Consider the following 27,946-nt stretch of genomic DNA (forward strand, 5'->3'; position numbering starts at 1 on the left):
CAGCGCACATTTCCTGTAGCGCACGCATCTACACGTCACGTGGTCTTCTCCAGTTGTCATGGGAACGGCTAAGCCTCTGCTGTGTTTTGCTGGGTCTGTTTACAATCCCGTGGTTTCGGTCAGCGCCAGCAGCCAGCAATGTCCAGAGGAAAGGTCAGTGCGGGCAGGTGGGACCTGCGGGGCCTCGGTGCTCAAATACAGAGGATACGGCGCCGGTATAACGCTCCAGCACGGTGTGTGTCCGCCGCTCCTGCTCACGTGACCATATGTTGGTTCTGGGAAGCAAATAATGGGATCAGCCATAGAAGCCCCAATAGTGGAGCGGGTGTGATAGATTACTGTGTCACTGACAGTACCCCCATAACAATGTCAGCCACAACACCCACAGTGCCCCCATAACAGTGACAGCCACAACACCCACAGTGCCCCCATAACAATGTCAGCCACAACACCCACAGTGCCCCCATAACAATGTCAGCCACAACACCCACAGTGCCCCCATAACAATGTCAGCCACAACACCCACAGTGCCCCCATAACAGTGACAGCCACAACACCCTCAGCTCCCCCATAATAGTGACAGCCACGGTGCCCCCATAATAGTGACAGCCACAGTGCTCCCATAATAGTGACAGCCACGGTGCCCTCATAATAGTGACAGCCACGGTGCCCTCATAATAGTGACAGCCACAGTGCCCTCATAATAGTGACAACCACAGTGCTCCCATAATAGTGACAGCCACAGTGCTCCCATAATAGTGACAGCCACGGTGCCCTCATAATAGTGACAGCCACGGTGCCCTCATAATAGTGACAGCCACGGTGCCCTCATAATAGTGACAGCCACAGTGCCCTCATAATAGTGACAACCACAGTGCTCCCATAATAGTGACAGCCACAGTGCTCCCATAATAGTGACAGCCACAGTGCCCCCATAATAGTGACAGTGACAGCCACAGTGCCCCCATAATAGTGACAGCCACGGTGCCCCCATAATAGTGACAGTGACAACCACAGTGCTCCCATAATAGTGACAGCCACAGTGCTCCCATAATAGTGACAGCCACGGTGCCCTCATAATAGTGACAGCCACGGTGCCCCCATAATAGTGACAGCCATGGTGCCCCCATAATAGTGACAGTGACAACCACAGTGCTCCCATAATAGTGACAGCCACAGTGCCCTCATAATAGTGACAGCCACAGTGCCCCCATAATAGTGACAGCCACAGTGCCCCCATAATAGTGACAGTGACAGCCACAGTGCCCCCATAATAATAGTGACAGACAGCCACAGTGCCCCCATAACAGTGACAGTCACAACACCCACATTGCCCCCATAACAGTGACACTGACAGCCACAGTGACCCCATAGTAGTGTCAGCCACAACACCCACAGCTCCCCCATAATAGTGACAGCCACGGTGCCCCCATAATAGTGACAGCCACAGTGCTCCCATAATAGTGACAGCCACAGTGCCCTCATAAGTGAAAGCCACAGTGCCCCCATATAAAGTGACAGCCACAGTGCCCCATAACAGTGACAGCCACAACACCCACAGCTCCCCCATAATAGTGACAGCCACGGTGCCCCCATAATAGTGACAGTGACAACCACAGTGCTCCCATAATAGTGACAGCCACAGTGCTCCCATAATAGTGACAGCCACAGTGCCCCCTTAATAGTGACAGCCACAGTGCCCCCATAACAGTGACAGTCACAACACTCACAGTGCCCCCATAACAGTGACACTGACAGCCACAGTGACCCCATAAGTGTCAGCCACAGTGACCCCATAACAGTGACAATGACAGCCACAGCGCACCCATAATAGTGACAGCCACGGTGCCCCCATAATAGTGACAGCCACAGTGCTCCCATAATAGTGACAGCCACAGTGCTCCCATAATAGTGACAGCCACAGTGCCCCCATATAAAGTGACAGCCACAGTGCCCCATAACAGTGACAGCCACAACACCCATAGCTCCCCCATAATAGTGACAGCCACGGTGCCCCCATAATAGTGACAGTGACAACCACAGTGCTCCCATAATATTGACAGCCACAGTGCCCTCATAAGTGAAAGCCACAGTGCCCCCATAATAGTGACAGTGACAGCCACAGTGCCCCCATAATAGTGACAGCCACAGTGCCCCCATAACAGTGAGTCACAACACTCACAGTGCCCCCATAACAGTGACACTGACAGCCACAGTGACCCCATAAGTGTCAGCCACAGTGACCCCATAACAGTGACAATGACAGCCACAGCGCACCCATAATAGTGACAGCTACAACACCCAGTGTCCCCATAACAGTGACACTGACAGCCACAGTGCCCCTATAACAGTGACAGCCACAGTGCCCCCATAACAGTGCAACTAACAGCCATAGCACCCCCATAAGGCTGGGGTCACACTTGCGAGTGTGGTGCGAGAAACTCGTGCATCAATACCCGACACTTGGGACCAGAGCGTGCTGCTGCAAGTGTGACCCGGCTTAACGGTGACAGCCACAGCGCCCCCATAACAGTGTCAGCCACATTACTCCCTTGAAGGAGATAACCACAGTGCCCCCATAACAGTGCCCGAACAGAGAATGAACGTTGGCGGCTTACTTTTATATACTGATTCAATTTCTCCTCATTCTCGGATCTCTGCTTCCTGTCAGTGAATGGGAATGCACTTGTTAATAACTCTCCTGATCTAGTCCTTCCCTTACAGCTGATGGACTCGTTACAGTGTCTCGGGGTCCGGGAGATGGGCTGCTGCTGCGTGTAGCACTGATACATGAACCCCAGCAGCTGTGTTATCAGGACACCACAGAACGTTCCTGCACACTGACAGTAAGCCGCCATCCTGAAAATGGCAAAGAGTTCATACAGAAAGTCTATGAAAAAGCTTCTTTATACAAGGACTATGAGACTGGTCCGCTTCTTTCTGACGTCCCGGAAGTTTTACTTTTCTGCTTTTCTTTTGCAGCAGGTCACTACAATCAAGAATCAATATGGCTACCAGCGGCAGAAGGAGCGGTGAGGACGGAATAATGCTGTAATCCTCCCATATCAGTGGGAGCACGACTCTCCATCACACAGGGCTGCCACTAGGAATTTCGGGGCCCCATACTGGCAACATTTTCGGGGCCCCCTTGAGACTCCGCCCAGGCTCCACCCCAGCCCCGCCTCCACCCCTCAAACTGTCCACAGTCCCACCGCTCTCTCTTGGAAAAACTCCACTTCTCACCTATCACACATTAACAGTTCCCATCTCCAGATCACACATATAGCCGGCAGCTTTTGCTTTGGACAAAAGATTTTTTTAAGCCGCCACCATAACAGGGTAGACACTTCTAGCCGGGCCCTACTCTACTGTAACCTCTTAAATATTTGTTAAAATATGCAATACACTTTAGGTATATTTTTATTTATTTTTCAATTTTTAAAATGACCAATAATATCACATACAAGGAACAAATACCGCTACACCATGTCCAGACCACATATTACCACCACATAGTGACCTATAATACCACATACAAGGAACAAATACCACCGCACCATGCCCAGACCACATATTACCACTACATAGTGACCTATAATACCACATACAAGGAACAAATACCGCTACACCATGTCCAGACCACATATTACCACCACATAGTGACCTATAATACCACATACAAGGAACAAATACCACCGCACCATGCCCAGACCACATATTACCACTACATAGTGACCTATAATACCACATACAAGGAACAAATACCGCTACACCATGTCCAGACCACATATTACCACTACATAGTGACCTATAATACCACATACAAGGAACAAATACCGCTACACCATGTCCAGACCACATATTACCACTACATAGTGACCTATAATACCACATACAAGGAACAAATACAGCTACACCATGTCCAGACCACATATTACCACTACATAGTGACCTATAATACCACATACAAGGAACAAATACCACCGCACCATGCCCAGACCACATATTACCACCACATAGTGACCTATAAGACCACATACAAGGAACAAATACCACCGCACCATGCCCAGACCTCATATTACCACCAGATGGTGACTGAATACTACAATATTGATCATTAATAAAAAAACATAATACTATCACCATAAGTGGCATTATACACAGGAGATCTGTATTTAGTATGCAGCGTCTGTGTACAGGTAATATATTGTTCAATGACATTATACACTGTTGCTCTGTATATAGTATACAATGTATAGTGTTATGAATGAGTCACCGAAGGAGGAAAAAACAAAAATACAAGCTAAGTCCAGAAAACTGGAGAGGTTGGTAGCTATCGGATTGCAGACCCCTGATCCTATCCACAACAACTAACAGTAGCCGTGGGGGGGTTCCTACGATGCCCTAGACCCCTCGAACACAGCCGGAGAACTAAATAGGCCTAAAGAAAGAAAGGGGAAATCTAAACTGCCCCAGAGCAGACCCCAAAGCAATAGGCAGCCCCCAACATATAATGACGGTGAAGCAAGATGAAAACACTAACACAGATAGAAAGATAGGTTGAGCAAACGATGGGGCCCAAGCTAACTAAAAAGGACAGGATAGAAAAGCTGCTGTCTGCAATCCGTAAAAAACCCTACCAAAAAATGTCCCAACCGTCTGATAGGAAAAACAGGCCCTGAAGTTGCTAGGACTTCAAAAAAGTCTATATCAGCACTCAGGTAAATTCTGAAGACAGAGCAAAGAGACAAACTGATCAGAGACAAAAATGGAACTCAGCACACCCCCGACCGGGGATGGCTGAACTCCAAAAAACAAGGTAAACAAAACAAAACTAATAAGTTCAATAGCAGAGCAAAAACTTATCTTTGGGAAGCAGGAATCAGACTGGTCTCCAAGAATCCAGCAGAGAAATCACCAGCGACTCAGAAGGGCGTTGGCTGCCTTATATCCAGTCAGAATTTCCTGTTACCCAGTCATCATCTACCAGATCAGGTGTTTGGTAATCAGCCTCACCACCTTCCTTCACCAGAAGAGGGAGTTCATCAGACATCGACGGTGAAGGGGAAGATGAACTCACAACAGTATAGTGTCAGTGTATAGGTAACACACTAACTCACCAGTGATGTCTCTAGGTGAAGTCCTTCATCCTTGCTTTTCATTCATCCAGCACAGACTGCCATCGCGTCTTCCAGCCAGGACTCGTCTCTGCAGGAAATAACACGGTTATCTAGAGCTCCGCTTGCAGAACACATTACTTATTTTTTCCCAACTTCTACATTACACCACATGAAGAAAAAAAGGTGACATAGTGTCGCTCTGCACAGTAACAGGACTGCCCCCCCCATTTAAAACAGTATCTTCAAAAAATTAAATACATCACTGCAGTAATAATATTCCTTAATTAGCCCCTATGGAAATAATATCCCCCATCCTGGCCCCCGTGTGTCTCATTCCTGGCTTTAGCCATATGTTCTCCCATCCCGCCCTCATGAGTATCCATTCTGCCCCCATATGATCTCCCCATCCTGCCCCATGATCCTGTGCGATCTGTCTGCAATCATGCCCCATATCTCCATTCTTCCCCCATGTTCAGCACTCTGCCCCATGTCCAGCATTCTGCCCCATGTCCAGCATTCTGCCTCAGCACCCAGCATTCTGCCCCATATCCAGCATTCTGCCCCTAGTCCAGCATTCTGCCCCTAGTCCAGCATTCTGCCCCCATGTCCAGCATTCTGCTCCATAGCCAGCATTCTGCCCCCATGTTCAGCATTCTGCCCCATGTTCAGCATTCTGCCCCCAGTCCAGCATTCTGCCCCATGTTCAGCATTCTGCCCCCAGTCCATCATTCTGCCCCCGGGCCCCCTGGATCGCCGCTGTAAAAAAAAAAAAAAGTTCTTACCTGGCCGTGGTCCAGCGGCCGGCAAGGCTCCCTCCATCCCTCCACGCCGCAGCGCGCGCTGTGGCTGATGTCAGCTGCCAGCCTCCAATTGGCTGGCAGCTCAGCTGTTAACTATTGACGTGCGGGCTGCCGGGCCCGCATATCAATAGCGTTTAGCTGCCGCCCGCAGCGCCGCTAACCAGGGCCTGGTTTACCTGCCGGTAGGGTCCCGGTGAGCAGAGAGGCGACCGGGCCCGATGCGGGCCCCCTTTGCCCGCCGGGCCCCATACGCCAGTCAGGGCAGTAATGCCCTGATGGCGGCCCTGCCATCACATCAGTTTGCACTTGTGACAGCCTTGTAGGATGGTAAAATCTTACCTCTGTGATGCGTCATGTAAAAGCTTGATGGAAAATGCTGACCAAATACTGATAGTGTGAACATGGTTTTAAGTTCAGCTTAGGAGACCAGCGATTGGGATGGAAACTGAGGCCCGACCACCTGATAATACAGAGTTATGAATTTATAATAGGTGCCATTATGACTGCTTTGGTGGTAGAAATCGGGCCCCTCACCTCTTTGGCCCCTGTGTGGCTGCACCAATGGATGTGTGTGCCTCTGCCAAAGATGTGTGGATAGAACAGTATACAGACTGAAGATTACATGGTGAGGGTCTAGGGGGACAGGTGAAGGATCCAGGCAGCAGTTTGGAGGAGGTAAAAGTGTTAGGTGGTCGGCCACAGAGGAGGTTGCAGTAATCTAGGCGGGAGATGATGAGGGTTTGCACAGACATTTTTGCTTGTTTGCAGATTTGAGAAATGTTTGGAGGCAGCAGTAGGTGGTAAGATGTGGTTGTTCATTCCCATGTCACCTGAAGTAACGGACTTGTGAAACTAGAAAAATATGAAGCCATTTAATGGGCTTTTCCCTTTCAGAAAATCACGGTCCCCGGGCGCTATTAGTTATAAAAAAAAAAAAATTAATCACCGAGTCTAACGGTGAGGACAGGATTACACTTGCGAGAAACTCAGACGAGTTTCGCATGTTAATACCTGGCACTGCCGCCGGCACTCGGATCGGAGTGTTCAGTTGCATAGAAATACATGTAGCCGCACGCTCTGGTCCCGAGTGCTGGAAGCAGCGCCGGGTATTGACGTGAGAGACTCGTCCGAGTTTGCAAACAGAAAAAATGCAGGGAAAACCGGAATGCCTCACCGTGTCAATGTGCTTGGTAGCCTTGAATTTGCCAGCAGCGATCCAAAAAATTCCGTCTGATCGTCGGATCACAATGAGAGGGAAAAAAAAAGTTGTCGGATCACACAGCTGAATAATAAAAAACAGAGTCACATTCTTACGCGTGACTCTGTTTTTACCTATTTGTGGATATATCTATATGTTTTTATGTTTGTGTGAAATAAAGAAGAATTGTTTTTTATTATTCAGCTGTGTGATCCGACAACTTTTTTTTTTTCCACTCGTCCGAGTTTCTGGCATGTGTGATCCCGGCCTGACTGGTATTGTCTGCAGCGCTTGATGTCATGTCGACAGCGTTGCAGCTGATAACTAAGCTCAGCGGTTCGGCCAGTGTAAACAGAATGCCCCCCTTAGAGCTGATGGGCTCACTGATTGGCTGCCATGTTTTGTTCGTGATATCAGCGCTGCATCCAAAACCAGACATCGGGAGCAGCGGCAGAGACTCGGCACAGAACATGGGGAGGCTGAGGAAGGCAGTTTATTTTTTTTTTTTTTTTTTAAAAACAAACCACACTGGGAACAGGATTTTCTCAAATTGTAATAGATAACTGATGGAGATTGAGTTAAATAGGGAAAAGACGCATTGTAACAAACCCTCAGCAGTGAGTCAGCATGGTTTCTAATCTCTAGATAGAATCAACACTGTTCCCTTTGAGTGACAGCAAGCACAGATCTTGAAAAGTGTGAAGAATTGATAAGCATAGTGTAAATTTGCAGAACCTCCATAATACACTGATGACACTCTATAGAAAACTGGGATCAGCACTTTAAGGTCCAGAAATGTTTCTGTTTTTCTGCAGAGAGCCCAGATCCTGCATCCGGTACAAGTGCGGCCTCATCAACACTATCGCGGATGTGCTGAGACAGAGGCCTGGATGGACGGAGGTGAAGGAGTAAGGTTTGGGTGCACTGTGCTGTAGTCGGTCACTGCTTACATTAGGCTTGTGTGAAGCCTTCAGAAAGCTCCTTGTAGAGTGGGTGGTCTGGCATTGTCTTATCCGGAGTACGCTGGATTAACCCTTTACCATCGTAGGACCAGTCCAGACTACTACTGCCACTGGGTTTAGGAGATTGTCATTTTTACTTTGTGCAGAAATCCTGAAGTATTGTAGCACATAGAGCAAGAAATCGTAAGATCGCAGACTCATGTCTCCTAATAGAACTAAAAACATGGGGAATATAATTGCATGCCAATCGACTGCATCATATACGGTCTGAGATGTTATAGCCTCTTTCAAAGTGTGAAGCTGAGACAGGACACCTGGCTCAGCAGGTGGTCCAGCTTCAAAAGCTCCAAGTGGAAAAGCTCATAACCCCAGCAGTCTAACTGGCCTTTCTGGCAGGACAAACCCATGCTAGGAGCCCAAGCTGCTTAACTGCTTCAAAGGTCAAAGACCCCCCCCAAACATAGGAGCTGTAATTTCATAAAGAGTTATGGAATTATCATACGTCCTAGCCATATACCTTTTACATTTTTGAGGTCTCGGGAACAAGCCATACACCTGCCCGCGTTTCGACCCATTCAAGCACCCCGGGGTGGGGATGTTGGTAGAATGGCTAGTAGAAGCCAGGTAGCAAAGCCATGTTTGGTCTCCAAACGTAAAGGGGTTCCAGCTGGATCCTATGACCTTCTGTTGAGAAGTTATGATCCACAATAGGTTTTAGAGTTTCAGCTACCAGACCTAAAAGGAGGGAAATTAGAACCGTCCCAGAGGTGGGAAAGGGAGTGACCGACCAAGGGGTTAATTGCTCATGCAAAGCTGTGGCCCTTGCTCTCTTCTAAGGAAGGTTACGCCGCATATCGTGTTGAAAGAAACTAGAAACCGCTGCCACCCCACACTACCCATATGGCTGCTAGCACCCAGGCCTAACGTCCAACTGCTGAGTTTTGTATCATCTGCTTATACTTATTGTACTACCACCTTACCCGTGCGGACAGGGAGTGTCTGTAAAAAACCGTGCCAGTGTACATTATTCCCAGGAAGTGCTGAACGTCATGTTGGTGAAAGTAGGGAGGCCGTACCGCGTGACCCCCCCAACCCAGACATATAAGGGATGTCAGGTGGGGCTGCAACGTGCGGTTTTTCATACCTCCCTTTTATCAATCTACAAATAAAGATATTTAAAAAGAAATAGTAAAATAAATAAAATAAACGTATTTGGCATTGCCACATACATAAGAGTCCAGTTTATGAAAATATACAATTAAGTAAAACCATACACTTATACACTTTTCACTGTAACAAAAAATAAATAATGCAGAATTGCTTTTTTTTGTCAAAACACAGCTCTCTCCCTAAATGTAATAAAAGGTGATCAAAATGTTGTACATACCCCAAACTGGTACCAATAAAAACAACAACACCTCACTAAAGAAAAATTTTGTGCAAAAATTAAAATGTTACTAGTCTCAGAAAATGGCGACACAAACTAAATTACTTCTTTTCATATTTCAGCATTTTTATAAACTTAAATATATACAATGGGGAAAATAAGTATTTGATACTCTGGTGATTTTGCACGTTTTCCCACCTACAAAGAATGGAGAGGTGTGTAATTGTTATCGTAGGTACAGTTCAGCTGTGAGAGACAGAATCTAAAAAGAAAAACACATTGTGTGATTCTTACATAATTTGCATTTGATTGCATGAAATAAGTATTTGATCCTAGAATATAGGGTAAGGCAGATTGCACGAATAGCACTTTAGCAAACTAAACTAATAAGTTATTTGCCGTCTGCTTTACCTGCGGGAACAACAGCAACAAAAGGATCCCTTACACATCGAATGATCAGCTGCTAGTATTGCATTCATACTACTTCGGTGCTACCCTAACACACTCGCTATTATAATAGAGTGATATTCTATTGATCCCCACAATAAACATAAATAAGCATATGGAACTATTAAATATTTTTAGTCACTTTCATGAGCTTTTATTAGAAGTTATATTAAAAGTTATATTTTAAGATTCTTTCACGCCAATTGGAGTAGTCAGTGGATACAGTTTGTTTGGATAAATCGGCCATATATATTTACAGTGAATATTAAGTATTTGATCACCTACCAACCAGCAAGAATTCTGGCTCCTTAAGACCTGTTAGATTTTCTATACAAAGCCCTCCTACTCTGCACTCATTACTTGTATTAATTGCACCTGTTTGACCTTGTTACCTGTATAAAAGACACCTGTCCACACACTCACATTCCAGCCTCTCCACCATGGCCAAGACCAAAGAGCTGTCTAAGGACACCAGGGACAAAATAGTAGACCTGCACAAAGTTGGAATGGGCTACAGGACAATAGGCAAGCAGCTTGGTGAGAAGGCAGCTGTTGGTGCAATTATTAGAAAATGGAAGAAACACAAGAGGACTGTCAATCTAACGCAGTCTGGAGCTCCATGCAAGATATTGCCTCGTGGAATAAGGATAATTCTGAAGAAGCCCAGGGAATCAGCCCAGAACTACACAAGACGATCTGGTTAATGACCTGAAGAGAGCTGAGACTACAGTCTCAAACATTACCGTTAGTAACACACTACGCCATCATTGATTAAAATCCTGCAGGACACGCAAGGCCCACTGCTCACACCAGCACATGTCCAGGCTCATTTGAAGTTCGCCAGTGCTCATGGGTATAAGCCAGTAGAGGCATGGAACTAAGCCATGTGGTCAGATGAGACCAAAATAGAACTTTTTGGTATCAACTCCACTCGCCATGTTTGGAGGAAGAAGAATGAGTAAAACCCCAAGAACACCATCCCAATCATGAATAATGGTGGCAGAAACATCATACTTTGGGGGTGCTTTTCTGCTAAGAGGACAGGATGACTGTGCCATATGGATGGGGTCATGTATCATGAGATTTTGGCCAACAACTTCCTTCTCAGTAAGAGTATTGAAGATGGGTCGTGGCTGGGTCTTCCAGCATGACAATGACCCGAAACACACAGCCAGGGCAACTAAGGAGTGGCTCTGTAAGAAGCATTTCAATGTCCTGGAGTGGCGTAGCCAGTTTCCAGACCTGAAACCAATAGAAAATCTTTGGAGGGAGCTGAAACTTCGTGTTGTCGAGTGACAGCCCTGAAACTTAAAAGATCTGGAGAAGATCTGTATGGAGGAGTGGGTCAAAATCCCTGCTGCAGTGTGTGCAAACCTGGTCAAGAACTACAGGAAACATCTCACCTCTGTAATTGCAAACAAAGGTTTCTGTACCAAATACTAAGTTCTATTTTACTATTGTATCACATACATATTTAATGAAATAACATGCTAGTTAATTATGTAAAAATCATACAATGTGATTTTCTGTTTTTCATTTGTAGATTCTGTCTCTACGATAAAAATTACAGACCTCTCCATTCTTTGTAGGTGGGAAAACTTTCAAAATTGGCAGTGTATCAAACACTTATTTTTTCCACTGTATATACATATATAAAAAAAACAACCTATACATGTTTAGTGTCACCGCAATCGCACTGACTTGGAGAATCATGGTTTCAGGTCAATTTTAATGCACAATTAAAGTCGCAAAAACTAAATCCAAAAAACAATGTCAGTAGTGTTCTTTTCACTATTTCACTTACCGTATATACCCCCCCCCCCCCGGCTTATACACGAGTCATTGTGCAGAAACCAACAGGGGAGGGGGGAGCGGCGACAGAAACCGGTGGCCGGGACATCATACTCACCCCTCCTGTGCCATCACTGAACATCCCTGCATCCTCTGTTGTCCCAGGGTTGGCGGCTTCTTCCTGTGTTGAGCGGTCACATGGTACCGCTCATTAAGGTAATGAATATGGACGCAACTCCACTCCCATAGGCTTTGCTTCCATATTCATTACCTTAATGAGCGGTACCATGTGACCGCTTAACACAGGAAGAAGCTGCTAGCCCTGGGACAACAGAAGATGCAGGGACGTTCAGCAATGGCATAGGAGGGTATGACTGGGGGAGCACTGAGGAGGAAGGGGGGAGCACGGAGCAGGACGGGGTGCACTGAGGAGCATGGAGGACGGGGGAGCACTGAGGAGGACGGGGGAGATGAGCCATGCATACCGGGGGGAGAGCCACACAGAGCAGGACAGGGATGAGGGGACAATGCATACCCGGCTTATACTCGAGTCAATAAGCTTACCCAGTTTTCTGTGGCAAAATTAGGGGCCTTGGCCTATACTCTACTATAAACGGTACTTTTTTTTTTTATATGATACAGTGTATGGTGGCATTCACAAATACAACTGGTACAGAAGAAAGGAAAAAAAAAAAAAACTTGAAAGGCTATGTCTACAAAAAATAAAAAAAAAAAAAAAGTTATGGCTCTTGGATGAAGGGGAGGAAGAAAAAAAAAAAAAAAAAAAAAGCAAAAATTAAAATTTGCTCCAATGGGAAAAGGTTAAGGGAATTTTCCAGTGTATTAGATGTGGTGCGAGGTCTCACCCTACTGATCTGCATCACAGCAATATCTCTGTAAGGTCTCTTATTTTGCTGCACTTCACAATCCATTTTACAGCGATGGAGAGTGGGATTTCTATTGGTGTGATGTCGGTTGGCTGCGCGAGAACTTCGACCACATTTACATGGAGGAACACGTGCGCATCTGCCACTTCCGCAACCACTACGAGGTGACCGTCTGTCTCTGCAGTGTTGCGAATTTGGCCCTGAGCATGACATCTGCCATATTCACATTCTGCCGTCTCTTCCATTAGCTGACCAGGAAGAACTTTATGGTGAAAAATCTCAAGCGCTACCGGAAGCAGCTGGATCGAGAATCTGGTCGCCTCGAGGCCTTAAAATGCGACTTCTTCCCCAAGACCTTTGAGCTTCCAGCAGAATATCATCTGTTTGTAGAAGAGTTCCGCAGAAACCCTGGAATCACGTGGATTATGAAGCCTGTAAGTTGGGCAGGAGAGTAAAGGGGTCCTCACACAAATCCCACCCTTTCAGATCCATGGGACAGTCATAGAAATGTCTCCAGTTAAATCTGTTGCCTATAAATATATCTTTAAAACGGAATCTCACCATGTTTTAGCCACCTAATCTGAGAGCAGCACAATATAGAGACAGAGACCTTGTTTCCAGGGATGTGTCACTTACTGGGCTGCTTGCTGTAGTTTTGAATAAATTACTTAGCAGGAGATTATTACTAGAGGACTAGTAAACCTTTTGCCATGTAGTCCAACTACGCACCCACCACAGTTTTCTGCCTATGCACAGTGTAAACAGAAAGCTGCTAATCAGTGATGTGAGCTGGAATATCCAGGGCTCAACATTCAGAAAACCGATAGATCTGCAGCAGAGAAAACTGCGATTTTATAAACACTGCAGCAAGCAAGCCTAGAAAGTGCCAATGCTGGAATCAAGGTCTCTGTCCCTACTGCGCTTAGATGGGGTAGCAAAAACCTGGTGACAGATTCCCTTTAATATAAATTCACATGAACTGGAAATGTTACAGATTTTACCCTTGGGGATATGCACAGATAAAATCCACAATGATTTTACAAGGCAAGGCATTTAACTTCAATTTGTCAAAATGTCATCCTGATGCTGCAGAATTGTAATTTTCGCTTTTATGCTATTAACTGTGACAGTGCATTAAAATCCGCACTAAGACAAGATGGAGTTTTCACAGGTTTTTCAATATATTGGTCCCTGTTGCTAATTAAAGGAATTGAAGGGATATTCCCACAATAGCAGTGTATATATACAGTATATATATATTTGGGTGTTTCATTTTGTATGGTAGAAATTAAAATGTCAAATTTTTGCAGACTTTGCTTACGCCCCGAGTCTCACTAATGTAAAAAGTATATATGCCAAATCTCAAGACGATCGAATATTTAGAGGTTACACACTTTTATCAATTTAATAAAAGTACGAAAAAAACAGATTTTCAATGTTAAGTAATTTTTATTAGAAATTCAAACAATTAAAAACTTAGAATAATAATGACAACAAACAGGCACATTGATAGTATCATACGCATTAAATGATTTACACTAATGTGCTGTGAAAGATGCGGCTCCTTCTTGTTAAGAGTTGTCGAGTATCATAGAAAAGCCGTCACCAAGCGAACAAAAGAAAAATGAAATCTTTGCAGGTTTCATTCTTAAATTTTCAAACATTTTCTCCTTCTCAGCCTGACCGATACGTTCATCCAAAAATGCCAATCCTGTTAGTTTCTGACAGATGCCAAATGTGTCTCTTAGCCACTGTGAGGGCCCGTTCTCTGACATCTTTATCTGGGTAATATTACACAAGCTGTAGCATCTCCAAATCATTCTGTGGAGCCCATCGTCTTACAATTGCCTCGTGCCACAAGCGGACATATATCAGACAGACAATACAAGCTACTTTTCTTATTCCTTTCAATCCGGTATTAGACATTTGCCATTGTTTAGTGACTAGCACAATTTTGAGGACATATATGGCCTTTGCCATCCACCTTGCTTCAGTCAGAGCCCCTGGAACCCTAAATTCGAAATCGTTTTCATCCCAACCTCCCAAGATACAGAAGTGATAGTTGTAATAGCTCTTTGTAATCTTCTCTTGGATGACTGCCATCTTTCAAGACATTGTTGAGGTAGTCCACCATTTTCACACGTTGTTCTTCATTTTCAGCCGTAATTCTGCCGGAGAAACACTGACTAATGCAATCCCCCTTTGTGTACAAGGACTTCTGTTTAACTTCTGCTTTTTTAGAGCACCTTTAAAAATCCAGGTTTTTGTTTTTTTTTTTATTTCTTGCATCCTTGTTCAAAAAAAAAGAAAATTGAAAAGATATGGAGAGGATAATAAAAGCTGCTAAATGGGAGCAAGAGTATGAATCTGTTTTAGGAAAGAAAAGAAAAGGGGAAATATTGATTATTCGACACCGAGGCCATATTCAGATTGTCCCCCCAAGTACATCATAAGGCTAGTAACCCCGGTATTAGGAAACCCCTTTTCTAGGTGGCCAGAGACATTTGGGAAGGCTGTGGATTTTCTATATGCAGTATGATCTTTGTCTTGCTGAGTCGTTACAGAATTTTGTCTAAAAAGTCACATTTTGTAAGAGGTAAAAACGTGCTGCAAAAGCCACAGCAAAATTTATGCCATGTCCAAATGTGGCATAAAAAGTGTCAATAAGGGGATAGTGTGATATATTGTCATTTTTCTGGCCTATGTAAAGTTGCTATAGTTTAAGATTTGCATGAAAAAAAACCCAATAAAAATATACAGTGGCATGCAAAAGTTTGGGCACCCCTGGTCAAAGTTACTGTTATTGTGAACAGTTAAGCAAGTTGAAGATGAAATTATCACCAAAAGGCCTAAAGTTAAAGATGACACATTTTCTTTGTATTTTAGTCGGGGAAGAAAAGTCATTTTTCTTTCATTTTAAATTGCAATGCAAAAGTTTGGAGGCTTGTTTGCTCAGAAAACTCTGCCCAAGGTTTAAGACCTTAATTAGCCTGTTAGGGTTAAGGCTTGTTCACCATCATCGTTAGGAAAGGCCTAGTGATGCAAATTTCCTAGCTTTATAAAATCCTAGCCTCCTCTAACCTTGTGCAAAAAAACAGCAGCCATTGGTTCTTCTAAGCAGCTGCCTAGCACTCTGATAATGAAAATGGTGGAGGCAAACAAAGCGGAAGAAGGCTATACAAAGATAGCAAAGCATTTTCAAGTTGCCCTTTCCTCAGATCGAAATGTAACTAAGAAATGTTAGTTACCAAGAAAAGTGGAGGTCAACATAAGGTCTGGAAGACCAAGCAAAATTTCAGTGAGAGCTTCTCGTAGGATTTCTAGAGAGGCAAATCAGAAACTCCGCTTGACTGCAAAAGACCTTCAGGCTGAGTGCAGACGGAGTTTTGAGCCCTGCGGATTTTTCCGTGCAGAATGGAAGAAAACTGCAGGTCAAATGACCTGCATTTTTCCTGCGGATTTCTTCCATTTTTCACGCGGTTTTCATGCGGTTTTCCATTGCGGTCTTCCCCCTGCGGATTTGGTAACAGGGGAGATAGAAAAACGCACAAAAGTAGTAACATGCTGCGGATTTTGTACCGCAGGAAAACCGCGCGGAAAAATCCGCAGCGTCTGCACAGCGGGTTTTTTTTTTTCATTCATTTTAAAGGTACTGTACATCACAATGCGGATATGCAACGTTTCTGCGCGGTAAAATCTGCTGCGGAAACGCTGCAAATCTGCATCGTGTGCACATGGCCTCAGAAATATTTAGCAGACTCTGGAGTTGTGGTACATTGTTCTGCTGTTCAGAGACAACCTGCAGAAATATGGCCTTCATGGAAGAATCATCACAAGAAAACCTTTCCTGCATCCTTGCCATAACAATCCAAATTCCCTTTCTAGTACTCATTTTCAGTTTAACTACCTGCAAAACATAATAGAAACACAACATACACATTAGTGTGATGTAGATGATACATTTTCATGAATTTCAGTACTTTCAGATAAAAGTGATCAAAGTGTGCAACCCCTAAATTTTAATCGATTTCGCTAATATTTTTACATGGATCTTTCAGATGACTTAGACCAAGGATTGAAGCAAAGTAATATGAAAATCATCATAACTTCGGAAAAATGAAACACCCTAATATATATATATAAAAAAAAAAAAAGTACAGTATCTGCATGACTAACAAAGTACAATTCCATAAACATTCTGCCTTTGTGAGTTTTTTATGTCCTACCCTGTGAGCATTCAGCTTTACATAGCTGAATGGGTGGTCCTATTCTTATCTGCTAAAACTACATTTCCCAGAAGCACTCTGCTTCTCCTCAGTGCTGCAGGCCCCTCCATGCTTTCTGATAGACATGGAGCTCCACATGGGCAATTTATATTTACCGTATATGAATGAGGTGACCGTTAAATAGATAACATCGCCCTAAATGGGAAGACTGCAGCGTTTGTGTCTTTCTATCTATGGATATATTTAAAGAGGTACTCCACTTTGGACAATCCTACTTATTAGAAAAGATTATCTGAGACCCTTAGTAATATACAGTATATGGAAACCTGTGAATAAGTGGTCATTTCTGTGCTGCTCCAAGGGTATGAGTCTTTACACAGTGCCATTCAAATCGGCAGACTGTCAGGGTAATGCGAGACAGCCAAGTCTTCCAAGAGATGGACTGAACTGCTGACACTGGCATACTGTCATATGAGACGCGTGGATAATTGTCTTTTCCCATAGGTGGCCAAGTCACAGGGGAAGGGGATTTTCCTTTTCCGGAAGCTGAAGGACATCATAGACTGGAGGAAGGTGATTGTAGGATCCTGTAGTCAGGGAATAGGACGATATCACATCTTACAAAGTAAAAATCTAACCGCTCATTTCTGTGTTATTCAGGATGGCAGCCGCTCAGATGAGCAGAAAGACGAGCTCCCTGTAGAAAATTATGTGGCTCAGCGCTATATAGAGAATCCATATTTAATAGGAGGTGAGAAAAGCTTCTGCCTGTAACGTGGACCCGATACCGCTCCCCACCATACCGGACATGCTTACTTACCATGGTGGCTTCCACACATACATAAGATCCTGTGCATACAGTCTACTGGAAGAGACAACGGCTGTTGTGCACACTACATATGTGTCTGCTTCATTTACAGGGAGAAAATTTGACCTGCGGGTATATGTCTTGGTCACATCGGTAAGATCTGTTCCTTGGCATAAGATGTCTCCTACCTACTGTGCAGATACGATGCGTTTTCTGTCACTACTGTCCATCCTTATGCAGAACATAGATGAAGCGATTTCCTGTAATATGGCATCGTTCTCTTTCCCTGCAGTACATCCCCCTCCGAGCCTGGCTTTACCGAGACGGTTTTGCCCGTTTCTCGAACACGCGCTTTACACTCAGCAGTATCGACGACCAGTGTATCCTTATACTGAGCGCATCTTACCAGATATATGGTCCATACCGGGAGTTTGCTACGCCTTTATTAACTTTAACTACCTGAGATAGATATTCACTTGACCAATGTGGCAATCCAGAAAACTGCTCCAGATTATGATCCAGAGAAGGTAAGAAATGTTAATCCAATGAAGAGAAAATCCAGCTCAATGATGAAGTGAAAAACACAATTCTTTATTCACTCAGATTTTTCCAAAAATAGAGGATAAAATTCAGCACAGTACGGACAAAAAGTTGCGTTATCAACGCGTTTCAGGTGTCACAGCACCCAGGCTGGTTTCACATTAGCGCTTTTTAAGCGCACGGCCGGGGGTAGCTCCGCTCCCGAGCCGGCTCCCTGCCCGGCGTGCCCGCCCCTTGCTTGTAACGCCGCCTCCTAGCGCACAGCGGCGCCTGCGATCGGCGCACCCTATCTTTAGCATAGGGTGCGCAGATCGTGCGCAGGCCGTGCGCTAGTTGCGCTTTGACCTGTGCTGCGCACTTTTGACGGTGCGCCGTGCGCGCCAAAATCAAACTTTTCGGATTTTGGCGCGCACGGCGCACCGTCAAAAGTGCGCAGCGCAGGTCAAAGCGCAACTAGCGCACGGCCTGCGCACCCTATGCTAAAGATAGGGTGCGCCGATCGCAGGCGCCGCTGTGCGCTAGGAGGCGGCGTTACAAGCAAGGGGCGGGCACGCCGGGCAGAGAGCCGGCTCGGGGGCGGAGCTACCCCCGGCCGTGCGGGCGCTTAAAAAGCGCTAATGTGAAACCAGCCTAAGTCATGACATATCCCTCTTAGGGCTGCAAATGGATGATCCAGCAACTGCGGCAGTACCTGACGGCCAAACACGGCCCTACAGTGGTGGAGACTCTCTTTCAGAACATGGACAACATATTCATCAAGAGCCTACAGAGCGTCCAGAAAATCATCATTAATGACAAGCACTGCTTTGAATTGTATGGATACGACATTCTGCTGGACGAGGACCTGAAACCGTGAGCAACAACTGCTTCTTCTAATGTAGGGTTATTATTTTAACCCATTAAAGACCTGAATTGGGCTCTGGAACGGAGCTCGTTCTCTACACTATGGGTGCCAGCTGTATTATACCTGTATTATCCTCTAACAGCAGTGACCGGAGCTAGCTCTGATTGCTGCTTTTTAACCAATTACATGCTACTGTCAAACTCTGACAGCAGGATCTTAATGGTATAAAATGACACAGGCACCTTTCTGGGAACCAAAACTTTATTTTCTTAAAAAAAAAAAAAAAAAAAAAAAAAGTACCATATATACTCGTGTATAAGCCGAGATTTTCAGCCCATTTTTTGGGGCTGAAAGTCCCCCTCTCGGCTTATACGCGAGTCATATACCGGGGGGTGGGCGGGGGGGTCTGAGACCATACTCAACTCCTGGCACATATCTGCAGCCCCTGCTTCTCCCTCTGCCGTCTGCTTCCTGCGTTCAGCAGTCACGTGATACCGCTCATTAAACTCATGAATATGCGTTTAATTATGAGTTTAATGAGCGGTACCATGTGACTGGCTGAATGCAGGAAGCAGACGGCAGAGGGAGAAGCAGGGGCTGCTGCTGCAGAGAGGACCTTGCACCAGGAGGGGGTGAGTATGATGGGGGCAGAGCAATATTCACCTGTCCCATCGCCGCGCACCGCTGTGCCTCTGGGTCCTCCTGCTGTGACGGCAGAGGGTGCGATGACGTAGTCAGTGTGCGCCCTCTGCTGTCACTGCTGCAGAGACCTGGGAGACACAGCAGTGGATGGCGATGGAACCGGGATCGGTAAGTATCGCTGTTGCCAGGGGCTCAAGACACCAGCACCTGGCCCCCAGTGAGAGAGGTGAGTATGTCTTTTTTTTTTTTCTTTATTGAAGCAGCAGTGGCAGCAGCAAATAAGGGGTATTTATGGAGCACGTTATGGGGCAGCATTAACCCTTGTGCAGCAGCATATGGGGGGTATTTATGGAGCATCTTATGGGGCAGCATTAACTCTTGTGCAGCAGCATATGGGGGTATTTATGGAGCATCTTCTTGGGCCAGCATTAACCGTTGTGTAGCAGCATTGGGGGGGGGGGGGGGGTTTATGGAGCATCTTCTTGGACCACCATTAACCCTAAGCTTATACGCGAGCCAATAACTTTTCCCATTATTTTGTGTCAAAATTAGGCGGGGGGGGTTGGCTTATACATGAGTATATACGGTAATAGTTTGAAAATAAAAAAGGGAGCATGTCTGGAATTGCCACACCCATAAAAATTGCACTCTTAGTCCCCACATTGTCCCACCACCCATAAAAATGCCATCAAAACATCATCATTTGTACTCTAAAATTTAGCCTATAAAAGCCACAGCCTAGCACGCAAATACAGGTCCATCGATGAAAAAAAAAAATATAAAAGGAGAAAAAAAAAAAAAAAAGGAATGGGGTTCAAAACAAAAGACGCAGAAATTAAAAATGACTGCGTCCTCAAGGTGGAAGCATCCTTTGTGTAAGGGAAGAAAATGACAGTCCGAACCCCCACACCTACCCCAATGTACTGCTGCGGAGGAAGGGCAGACAACACTTTGTATGAGAAAGCATATAGCTATATTGTCACATACATTATATTACATATAAACATCCGCCCTGCGGGGCCCTTAGACGAAGTGACCGCACATACTGCTCTTGTATAGTGCCGCTGTCAGATCCTGCTTCCCGCCATCTTCTCACGTTCTTCCGGTACTTTGCAGGTGGTTGCTGGAAGTTAACGCTTCTCCCTCTTTGACCGCCAGCAGTCAAGAAGATTATGACCTCAAATGTCGTCTCTTGGAGGACACCCTGCATGTGGTAGACATGGAAGGCAGGTAAAGAAGTCACAAAAGATTCTTTGCAGGAAAGATGTCTGTTTGCTGTCAGTGAACAAAAAACAATTTTACAGGCCAAAAATCCATGTCAATTATGTCCTGCTCACACACAGCAACACTTTCTTACAATTTATCAGTGTAGGTAAGAGCTGAACTTCAGGACAGCAGAGAGCTCTGTCTCCTACTGTTTAGCCGCAGCGTTGCACTGTAACAAACCCTCAGCTTGGGACAGCACTGGTTGGTCAAAGTGTTTTTCACAAGTTGAGAAATTCCCCACAATGCTGTGAAAACGTATGTGCTGATGAAATGAAAGCAAATTGTTCACTTCTGCGTTATTAACCCCTTAAGTGGAACCTGTAAGAATCTTCTACACACCCAAACCTATATGTCTGTGTAGCCCTTTAAAAGAAAAGCAAGCTGATCTCTTTATAGCCACCAAAACGATGCTCCGGCAGTGAGAACTCATTCTGAAGTTCTGTATACTCGTTCATTGGGGCGTGACGATGCACTTACAGCTCCTCGGCCTCACGCTGTGTACCCTGCCTAGCGACACTCTATGGCTAACTGACAGGTCGTTGGCTCCGATCCTCTGCAGGGAATACAGCATGAGGCCGAGACACTGTAAGTGCATCATCACACCACAATGCACTTCCAGGCAGATATAATGTCTCAGAACTTTATATTGTGATTTCTCGCTGCTGGATCATTGCTTTGAGGTCATAAAAGGGATCAACTTGCTTATCTTTTAAAGGGCTACACAATCATATGGTTAAGGTCAGAAAGGGTGGAGACCACTGTCCTAGAGAGCCACATTCAGCACAGAGAGGGGTGCGAGCCACATCCAGCTCCCATCTCCTTCAAAGTGTCAACCAAAGCCCCCATTACAGGTATAATGATAACCAAAGCTTTTCCACAGAAATCACTCCAAAGCAGTACACTGAGATCCAGGGGTTCCCACAATACCCCCATTCAGTATTCTCCCATCAAGCACACCCAACACACTGTCACATCCAGCTTTGGGCACCTCCTCTAACAGGTAGTACCTTCCTCCAGCGTTCCATACCTAAAACATCTCTAAACCCCTAAGACCAGTATCTGTGCATCCAGAGCTGCTCTTCTGTGCAGGGCTACTCACGTAAATCACTATTTTGAGATGTGCTCTTCATACCTGTTTGCTAGACCTGGACCTAATGCACCAAGCTGGCAGACAGCCACAATTCATGGGACCGCGAGCCACATGTGGCTCCCGAGCTACAGGCTGGGGACCCCTGGTTTAGGGCATATAACTTTCCCCCTTTAAAAGAAGTCCGCAGTGAATCCTCTTTGGCACCAAAAATTCATGTGACTGCAAATATACGATTTGCATACTTCCGACAAGACATCTGCAGCCTCGCTCGTCTCGTTGGCACATGACCGCACGTATGCTAATCGATTACTTGTGGTCACATGCTCACCGCCGGCACCGGAGAATCCTCATAGCATGCAGGGTGCACAGTGTGAGAATTCAGAAGTCTACAAATACAATGACTGCAGATTTGGAGCCTAACACTGGACAACCCCTTTAAGTAGAGCTGAGATGTAGGTGTATGAGGCAGATGACAAGCCAAAGATCAATAGCAATAAAAACTATAGCTCATGACACACAAAAAACAAGCTCTCATACAGGTCCAACAGAGAAAGTTCTGTCTCAGACATTGGTTTTTTATTTTTAAAAAGTTCTGAAACAAAATAGAAACTATATAAGTTTAGCTGTGATTATACGGACCTGGAGAATCCCATTACGGCACAGCAAATCCCACACAAACATAACACAATGGTGGAATTGCATTATTATTTTTTTAACATTTCACTACACTTGGAATTTTTTTCCCTGTTTTGCAGTACATTTTGGGGTCAAATATGTTCAAAACTCATCTTACAAAAAAAAAAACAAAAACCAAGCCCTCATATAGCTGTGTAGATTGAAAAAAAAAAAAGTTGCATCGTTAAAGGGATATTCTCAAGGTGTCCCGTGAGCAGTTCAATGCAGTCTCCTCAATACAAGCTCCTCGCTTGATGGTTCCTAGCAGGACAGGCTCTGCACTTCCTTGAGTGACAGCTCAGGTGAACAGTACAGCTGTATTATTAGTAGAACTACAAAGCTCAGCACAACTTGTGCTATAGCATATTCAGTGGTTATTATATTTACACACAGATGACAGGGCACTTGAACGAGCACACAGCTCAGACAGTGAGAGCAGCGATTAGGAGACCTGCTCTGAAAGCTGGCGATTTATAACTATATGTCTTCAGAAGAGGAGCCAATAACTGCTGCATAGAAATCACCTGGAGAGAGGTGACTGGGAGACATTAGTAGTTAACCCCTCTCCCTTGACTACTGGACGCTCTCGGCCAGGGTCTGGAGGAGGTCGGGCTCCATAGAAACAAGCTGTACAATAGAAAAGCTTTCATTGCAAGTGAATGACACTAGATAGAAAAAGCAAATCATTTGCAAACTTGCTTATTTTTGTGCTAACTAAAGCAATACAAGAACTTGACACCCCTTTAAGGGGTTCATCACCTTTTAACTACCCCCCCTTCCCTGGCATACTACATCTTTTCACTCTGGTCTTCTGGCTTTGGGACCAGTCCTAATAGCTGTGAGGCGTACCCACCAAGCATAACCCAATCACTCCATGACTAATAAACTTCCATGCAAGCGCGTTCCCTAGCATGTGACTTTTCTGTATTCGCACATGGCAGGCTCATTGTTTCGCTCACATCTTGCGCCAGATGTACGTCACATAATATAGCGTCCCGTTATCTCTTTTCTGTAGACTAACCGGGAAGGAGAAGCGGGTCGGGGGCTTCGACCTCATGTGGAACGACGGCCCTGTATCCCGAGACGACGGACAGCTGGACTTCATCAGCAATGCAAGCTTTATTGCAAACACACACTTAGGTTAGTGACGCCACTTGCTGCCATATATAAATCGCCCACCACTCCTCCACCGGCCCGTGTATAACTATTTATCTCCTCTTCAGGCTGCATCAACAACAGAAAGAAGAACTTGAGGCAGCTGATGAAAGTCGCCAGCAAGAAGTCTTCCACCGCTCAATAAACTCCATGACTTAGCTGCCCTGTGGTCTGTTATATTTATAGAGCTGCAGCAAGTGGCGCTGCCTATGAGGAGCAGATACTATCGTCTGGTTGCAAGAGCCCTATATATTATATACAGTTGTGACCAAAAGTATTGACACCCCTGCAATTCTGTCAGATAATACTCAGTTTCTTCCTGAAAATGATTGCAAACACAAATTCTTTGGTATTATCTTCATTTAATTTGTCTTAAATGAAAAAAAACTCAAAAATAATTGTCCTAAAGCCAAATTGGATATAATTCCACACCAAACATAAAAAAAAAAAAAAAAAAAAAAAAGAGGGCGGACAAAAGTATCGGCACTGTTGGAAAATCATGGGATACTTCTCTAATTTGTGTAATTAACAGCACCTGTAACTTACCTGTGGCACCTAACAGGTGTTGATAATAACTAAATCACACTTGCAGCCAGTTGACATGGATTAAAGTTGACTCAACCTCTGTCCTGTGTCCTTGTGTGTACCACATTGAGCATGGAGAAAAGAAAGAAGACCAAAGAACTGTCTGAGGACTTGAGAAACCAAATTGTGAGGAAGCATGAGCAATCTCAAGGCTACAAGTCCATCTCCAAAGACCTGAATGTTCCTGTGTCTACCGTGCGCAGTGTCATCAAGAAGTTTAAAGCCCATAGCACTGTGGCTAACCTCCCTAGATGTGGACGGAAAAGAAAAATTGACAAGAGATTTCAACGCAAGATTGTGCGGATGTTGGATAAAGAACCTCAACTAACATCCAAACAAGTTCAAGCTGCCCTGCAGTCCGAGGGTACAACAGTGTCAACCCATACTATCCGTCGGCGTCTGAATGAAAAGGGACTGTATGGTAGGAGACCCAGGAAGACCCCACTTCTTACCCCGAGACATAAAAAAGCCAGGCTGGAGTTTGCAAAAACTTACCTGAAAAAGCCTAAAACGTTTTGGAAGAATGTTCTCTGGTCAGATGAGACAAAAGTAGAGCTTTTTGGGCAAACGCATCAACATAGAGTTTACAGGAGAAAAAAAAAAGAGACAAAGAAAAGAACACAGTTCCTACAGTCAAACATGGCGGAGGTTCCCTGATGTTTTGGGGTTGCTTTGCTGCCTCTGGCACTGGACTGCTTGACCGTGTGCATGGCATTATGAAGTCTAAAGACTACCAACAAATTTTGCAGCATAATGTAGGGCCCAGTGTGAGAAGCTGGGTCTCCCAGCAGGACAATGACCCAAAACACACTTCAAAAAGCACTAGAAAATGGTTTGAGAGAAAGCACTGGAGACTTCTAAGGTGGCCAGCAATGAGTCCAGACCTGAATCCCATAGAACACCTGTGGAGAGATCTAAAAATGGCAGCTTGGAGAAGGCACCCCTCAAATATCAGGGACCTGGAGCAGTTTGCCAAAGAAGAATGGTCTAAAATTCCAGCAGAGCATTGTAAGAAACTCATTGATGGTTACCGGAAGCGGTTGGTCGCAGTTATTTTGGCTAAAGGTTGTGCAACCAAGTATTAGACAAAATACTTTTGTCTGGCCCATTTTTGGAGTTTTGTGTGAAATGATCAATGTTTTGCTTCATTCTCTTTTGTGTTTTTTCATTTAATACAAATTAAATGAAGATAATACCAAAGAATTTGTGCTTGCAATCATTTTCAGGAAGAAACTGAGTATTATCTGACAGAATTGCAGGGGTGTCAATACTTTTGGCCACAACTAAATATATATATATATATATATATATACACACACACATACATACATACACACACACACACACACACATACATACATATACAGAAAGGTCCGGCAAAGTAAGACTTTTATAAATCCTCCATCACTTACAAGATTGCTGCGTTCTTCTTTTACACTCATACAGTCAATACTTTATTGATCGCCTTAATTTCATCCGGATCCAGAGGGGTCAAGTTAAAGCCTTTCAGCTCCGGTTTACCTGCGGTACAAAAAAGGGACCACAAATGAAAGGTTGGAAGGCAGGGAAGACACAGATCCCGTCTCCTCTGCACCATCGCCCTGCTTTTACCTTGCACCTCATATAACTCGTTCACCTTTACTTTTAGCTGAGAGCGAAGTTTTTGGATCTCCACGTCCAACTGTTCCTGATCTGTAAGACAAAAAACAGTAGGCCGAATTCAGCCATTCTTACATGGAACGGTTGAGGGTCTCCAGACCAAAACTCAACAGCCTTACAGGTATAAGGTATCGGGAGACGAGCGGCCAGTCCGCACATCACAGACAGTACACGGATGTCTGAATTAGGCCCTAGACTGGGATTATCATCCAATATTAACCCTCTCAGCCCCCTCCCACTCACCTTTCTCAATCATCTGCTTGGTTTTATCTTTTGGAAGGGTAATAAACATGTTACCGAAACAAACGGTCACCGGCCCTGTGGGTACAGAACAAGGGAGAAGATGGCTGTGTCAGGTCACTTAGGAGCCGTGAGGTTAGTGGTGATACCTCACAGCAGCGGCACAAGATTTTACAATCTGGCAACTGGAAGATTTGCTTATCCGCCTTGCTCCAAAATTAGTTTCATGCTGGATTAGAAGTAATTTTCCCAGACAAAGTAACATTCACCCACCTGAATGACAGGGGTCTCTGCTGAGCGCTCGTAGGGCCTCTCTATTCTGATTTCTTTTAAGATCGAGATCCACAATCTGAAATATGAAGGATTAGACAATGATCACCTTGTGCCCACCTCAGACCTCCTGGACAAAGGTCCTGACTGACAGAACATCGTCCAATCACCAAGGATAGACCCTTATAAGACTATTGGATCACTGATGGATCTTTGGGGTTGTCAAAGTGATTTGTTGAGAAACAACAAGCGACTGACACTGATGCTCAAGGCTTACGGGTATAACGTGATCAAGAGGCGCCATAATGAGGGAGCATTACTCACGATGGTCACTGAATTCTGGTCGTCTAAGGGATTCTGCAAACTTCTGTGGTCGCACCTGTGCAACCATGGTACTCAGATCCTGACACCCTACGCTGTATCACAGGCACACGCCACCGCTAACATAGCTATATATAGGCATCTTGGGGGCCCTCAGCTGGCGCTATATATAGGCATCTTGGGGGCCCTCAGCTGGCGCTATAGATATTTTGGGGGCCCTCGACTGGAGCTTTAGATATTTAGGGGGGCCCTCGACTGGAGCTTTAGATATTTAGGGGGGCCCTCGACTGGAGCTTTAGATATTTAAGTGGGCCCTCGGCTGGAGCTATATTTATGGGGCACTCGGATGGAGCTCTATATATTTAGGGGGGCCCTCAGCTGGAGCTTTAGATATTTAGGGGGCACTCTACAGTTGCTATAGATATTTAAAGGGCCATCGGCTGGAGCTTTAGATATTTAGGGGGCCCTCGGCTGGAGCTATATTTAGAGGGCCTCGCCTGGCGCTTTAGATACTTAGGGGGCATTCTTGCCAGCAATGCTCTCATTAAGGTAGCCACTGTGGATGCAGACACTTGGGCTGTGGCACTGAAGCCCCTGTACTACCCCCCCATATGAAAACCCTTCTCTTCTCAGTCTGCAGCATGTCACTACTACCACCATCGGTGCTGCCCGGGTTACCTGCCGCCTGTCCACCAACACATCCTCGGCTTTCTTCTCCACCTCCTGCAGATAAGCCAGCACTGCCTCCGGTTCCCCGTACTTCTCCATGTTTTCACCCGGTTTATGCACGCAGCAGCGCAAAACATTTACGTCAGCTGAATTTCAATATTCAAAAATCCTCAACAAAATGGCGATGGAGACAACTTTTTAATAGTTCACTTGCGCCTCTTGTGACAAAAAAACCCCTTGATTTTTAGGAGAACGTGCGCCCTCTAGCGGTCACTTGACAAAATCTAAACACCATTAGGATGGTTTTTTTTAACAGGACGTGCGCCCTCTGGTGATGAGAAGTGGTAATAACATGCGTAATCTC

The 27,946-nt window shown here is 45.1% G+C and overlaps 2 protein-coding genes across 7 annotated transcripts; one reads left to right on the plus strand and one right to left on the minus strand.

The window, feature by feature from the left end:
• The first annotated feature begins 38 nt into the window (after nt 1-38).
• Nucleotides 39-23,996, plus strand: TTLL9 (tubulin tyrosine ligase like 9). Of its 6 annotated transcripts, none has more exons than XM_073580763.1 (14): nt 39-153; nt 2,983-3,032; nt 7,934-8,026; nt 12,645-12,756; nt 12,841-13,026; nt 17,323-17,391; nt 17,479-17,569; nt 17,739-17,779; nt 17,919-18,006; nt 18,095-18,153; nt 18,822-19,018; nt 20,769-20,882; nt 23,699-23,823; nt 23,907-23,996. In XM_073580763.1, exons 1-14 carry the CDS (start codon nt 139-141, stop codon nt 23,981-23,983), a joined length of 1,317 nt encoding a protein of 438 aa, XP_073436864.1. In that variant the 5' UTR covers nt 39-138; the 3' UTR covers nt 23,984-23,996. The 6 variants fall into 6 exon arrangements, with proteins under 6 accessions (XP_073436864.1, XP_073436862.1, XP_073436866.1 ...); XM_073580764.1 differs by having other exon boundaries at nt 52-153; nt 2,986-3,032; XM_073580761.1 differs by having other exon boundaries at nt 17,323-17,569.
• Nucleotides 20,603-27,750, minus strand: PDRG1 (p53 and DNA damage regulated 1). The gene is made up of 6 exons (XM_073580767.1): nt 27,592-27,750; nt 26,596-26,671; nt 26,326-26,400; nt 26,035-26,115; nt 25,836-25,944; nt 20,603-20,856 (listed from the first exon to the last, which is right to left on the minus strand). Exons 1-5 carry the CDS (start codon nt 27,679-27,681, stop codon nt 25,862-25,864), a joined length of 405 nt encoding a protein of 134 aa, XP_073436868.1. The 5' UTR covers nt 27,682-27,750; the 3' UTR covers nt 20,603-20,856; nt 25,836-25,861.
• Between the last annotated feature and the right edge of the window lie 196 nt (nt 27,751-27,946).

The sequence above is a fragment of the Dendrobates tinctorius genome, unplaced genomic scaffold (assembly GCF_039654945.1).
Source record: "Dendrobates tinctorius isolate UK_male_01 unplaced genomic scaffold, ASM3965494v1 ptg000065l, whole genome shotgun sequence".
Lineage (NCBI taxonomy): Eukaryota > Metazoa > Chordata > Amphibia > Anura > Dendrobatidae > Dendrobates > Dendrobates tinctorius.

Coding starts and splice junctions, on each gene's coding strand:
- PDRG1 (XM_073580767.1), bottom strand. CDS start 27,681: ATGGAGAAGTACGGGGAACCGGAGGCAGTGCTGGCTTATCTGCAGGAG. Junction 26,672..27,591: donor TGTTGGTGGACAGGCGGCAG/GTAACCCGGGCA, acceptor TTCATATTTCAG/ATTGTGGATCTCGATCTTAA. Junction 26,401..26,595: donor CAGAGACCCCTGTCATTCAG/GTGGGTGAATGT, acceptor CTGTACCCACAG/GGCCGGTGACCGTTTGTTTC.
- TTLL9 (XM_073580761.1), top strand. Junction 17,780..17,918: donor TATATGTCTTGGTCACATCG/GTAAGATCTGTT, acceptor CTTTCCCTGCAG/TACATCCCCCTCCGAGCCTG. Junction 18,154..18,821: donor CAGATTATGATCCAGAGAAG/GTAAGAAATGTT, acceptor TATCCCTCTTAG/GGCTGCAAATGGATGATCCA.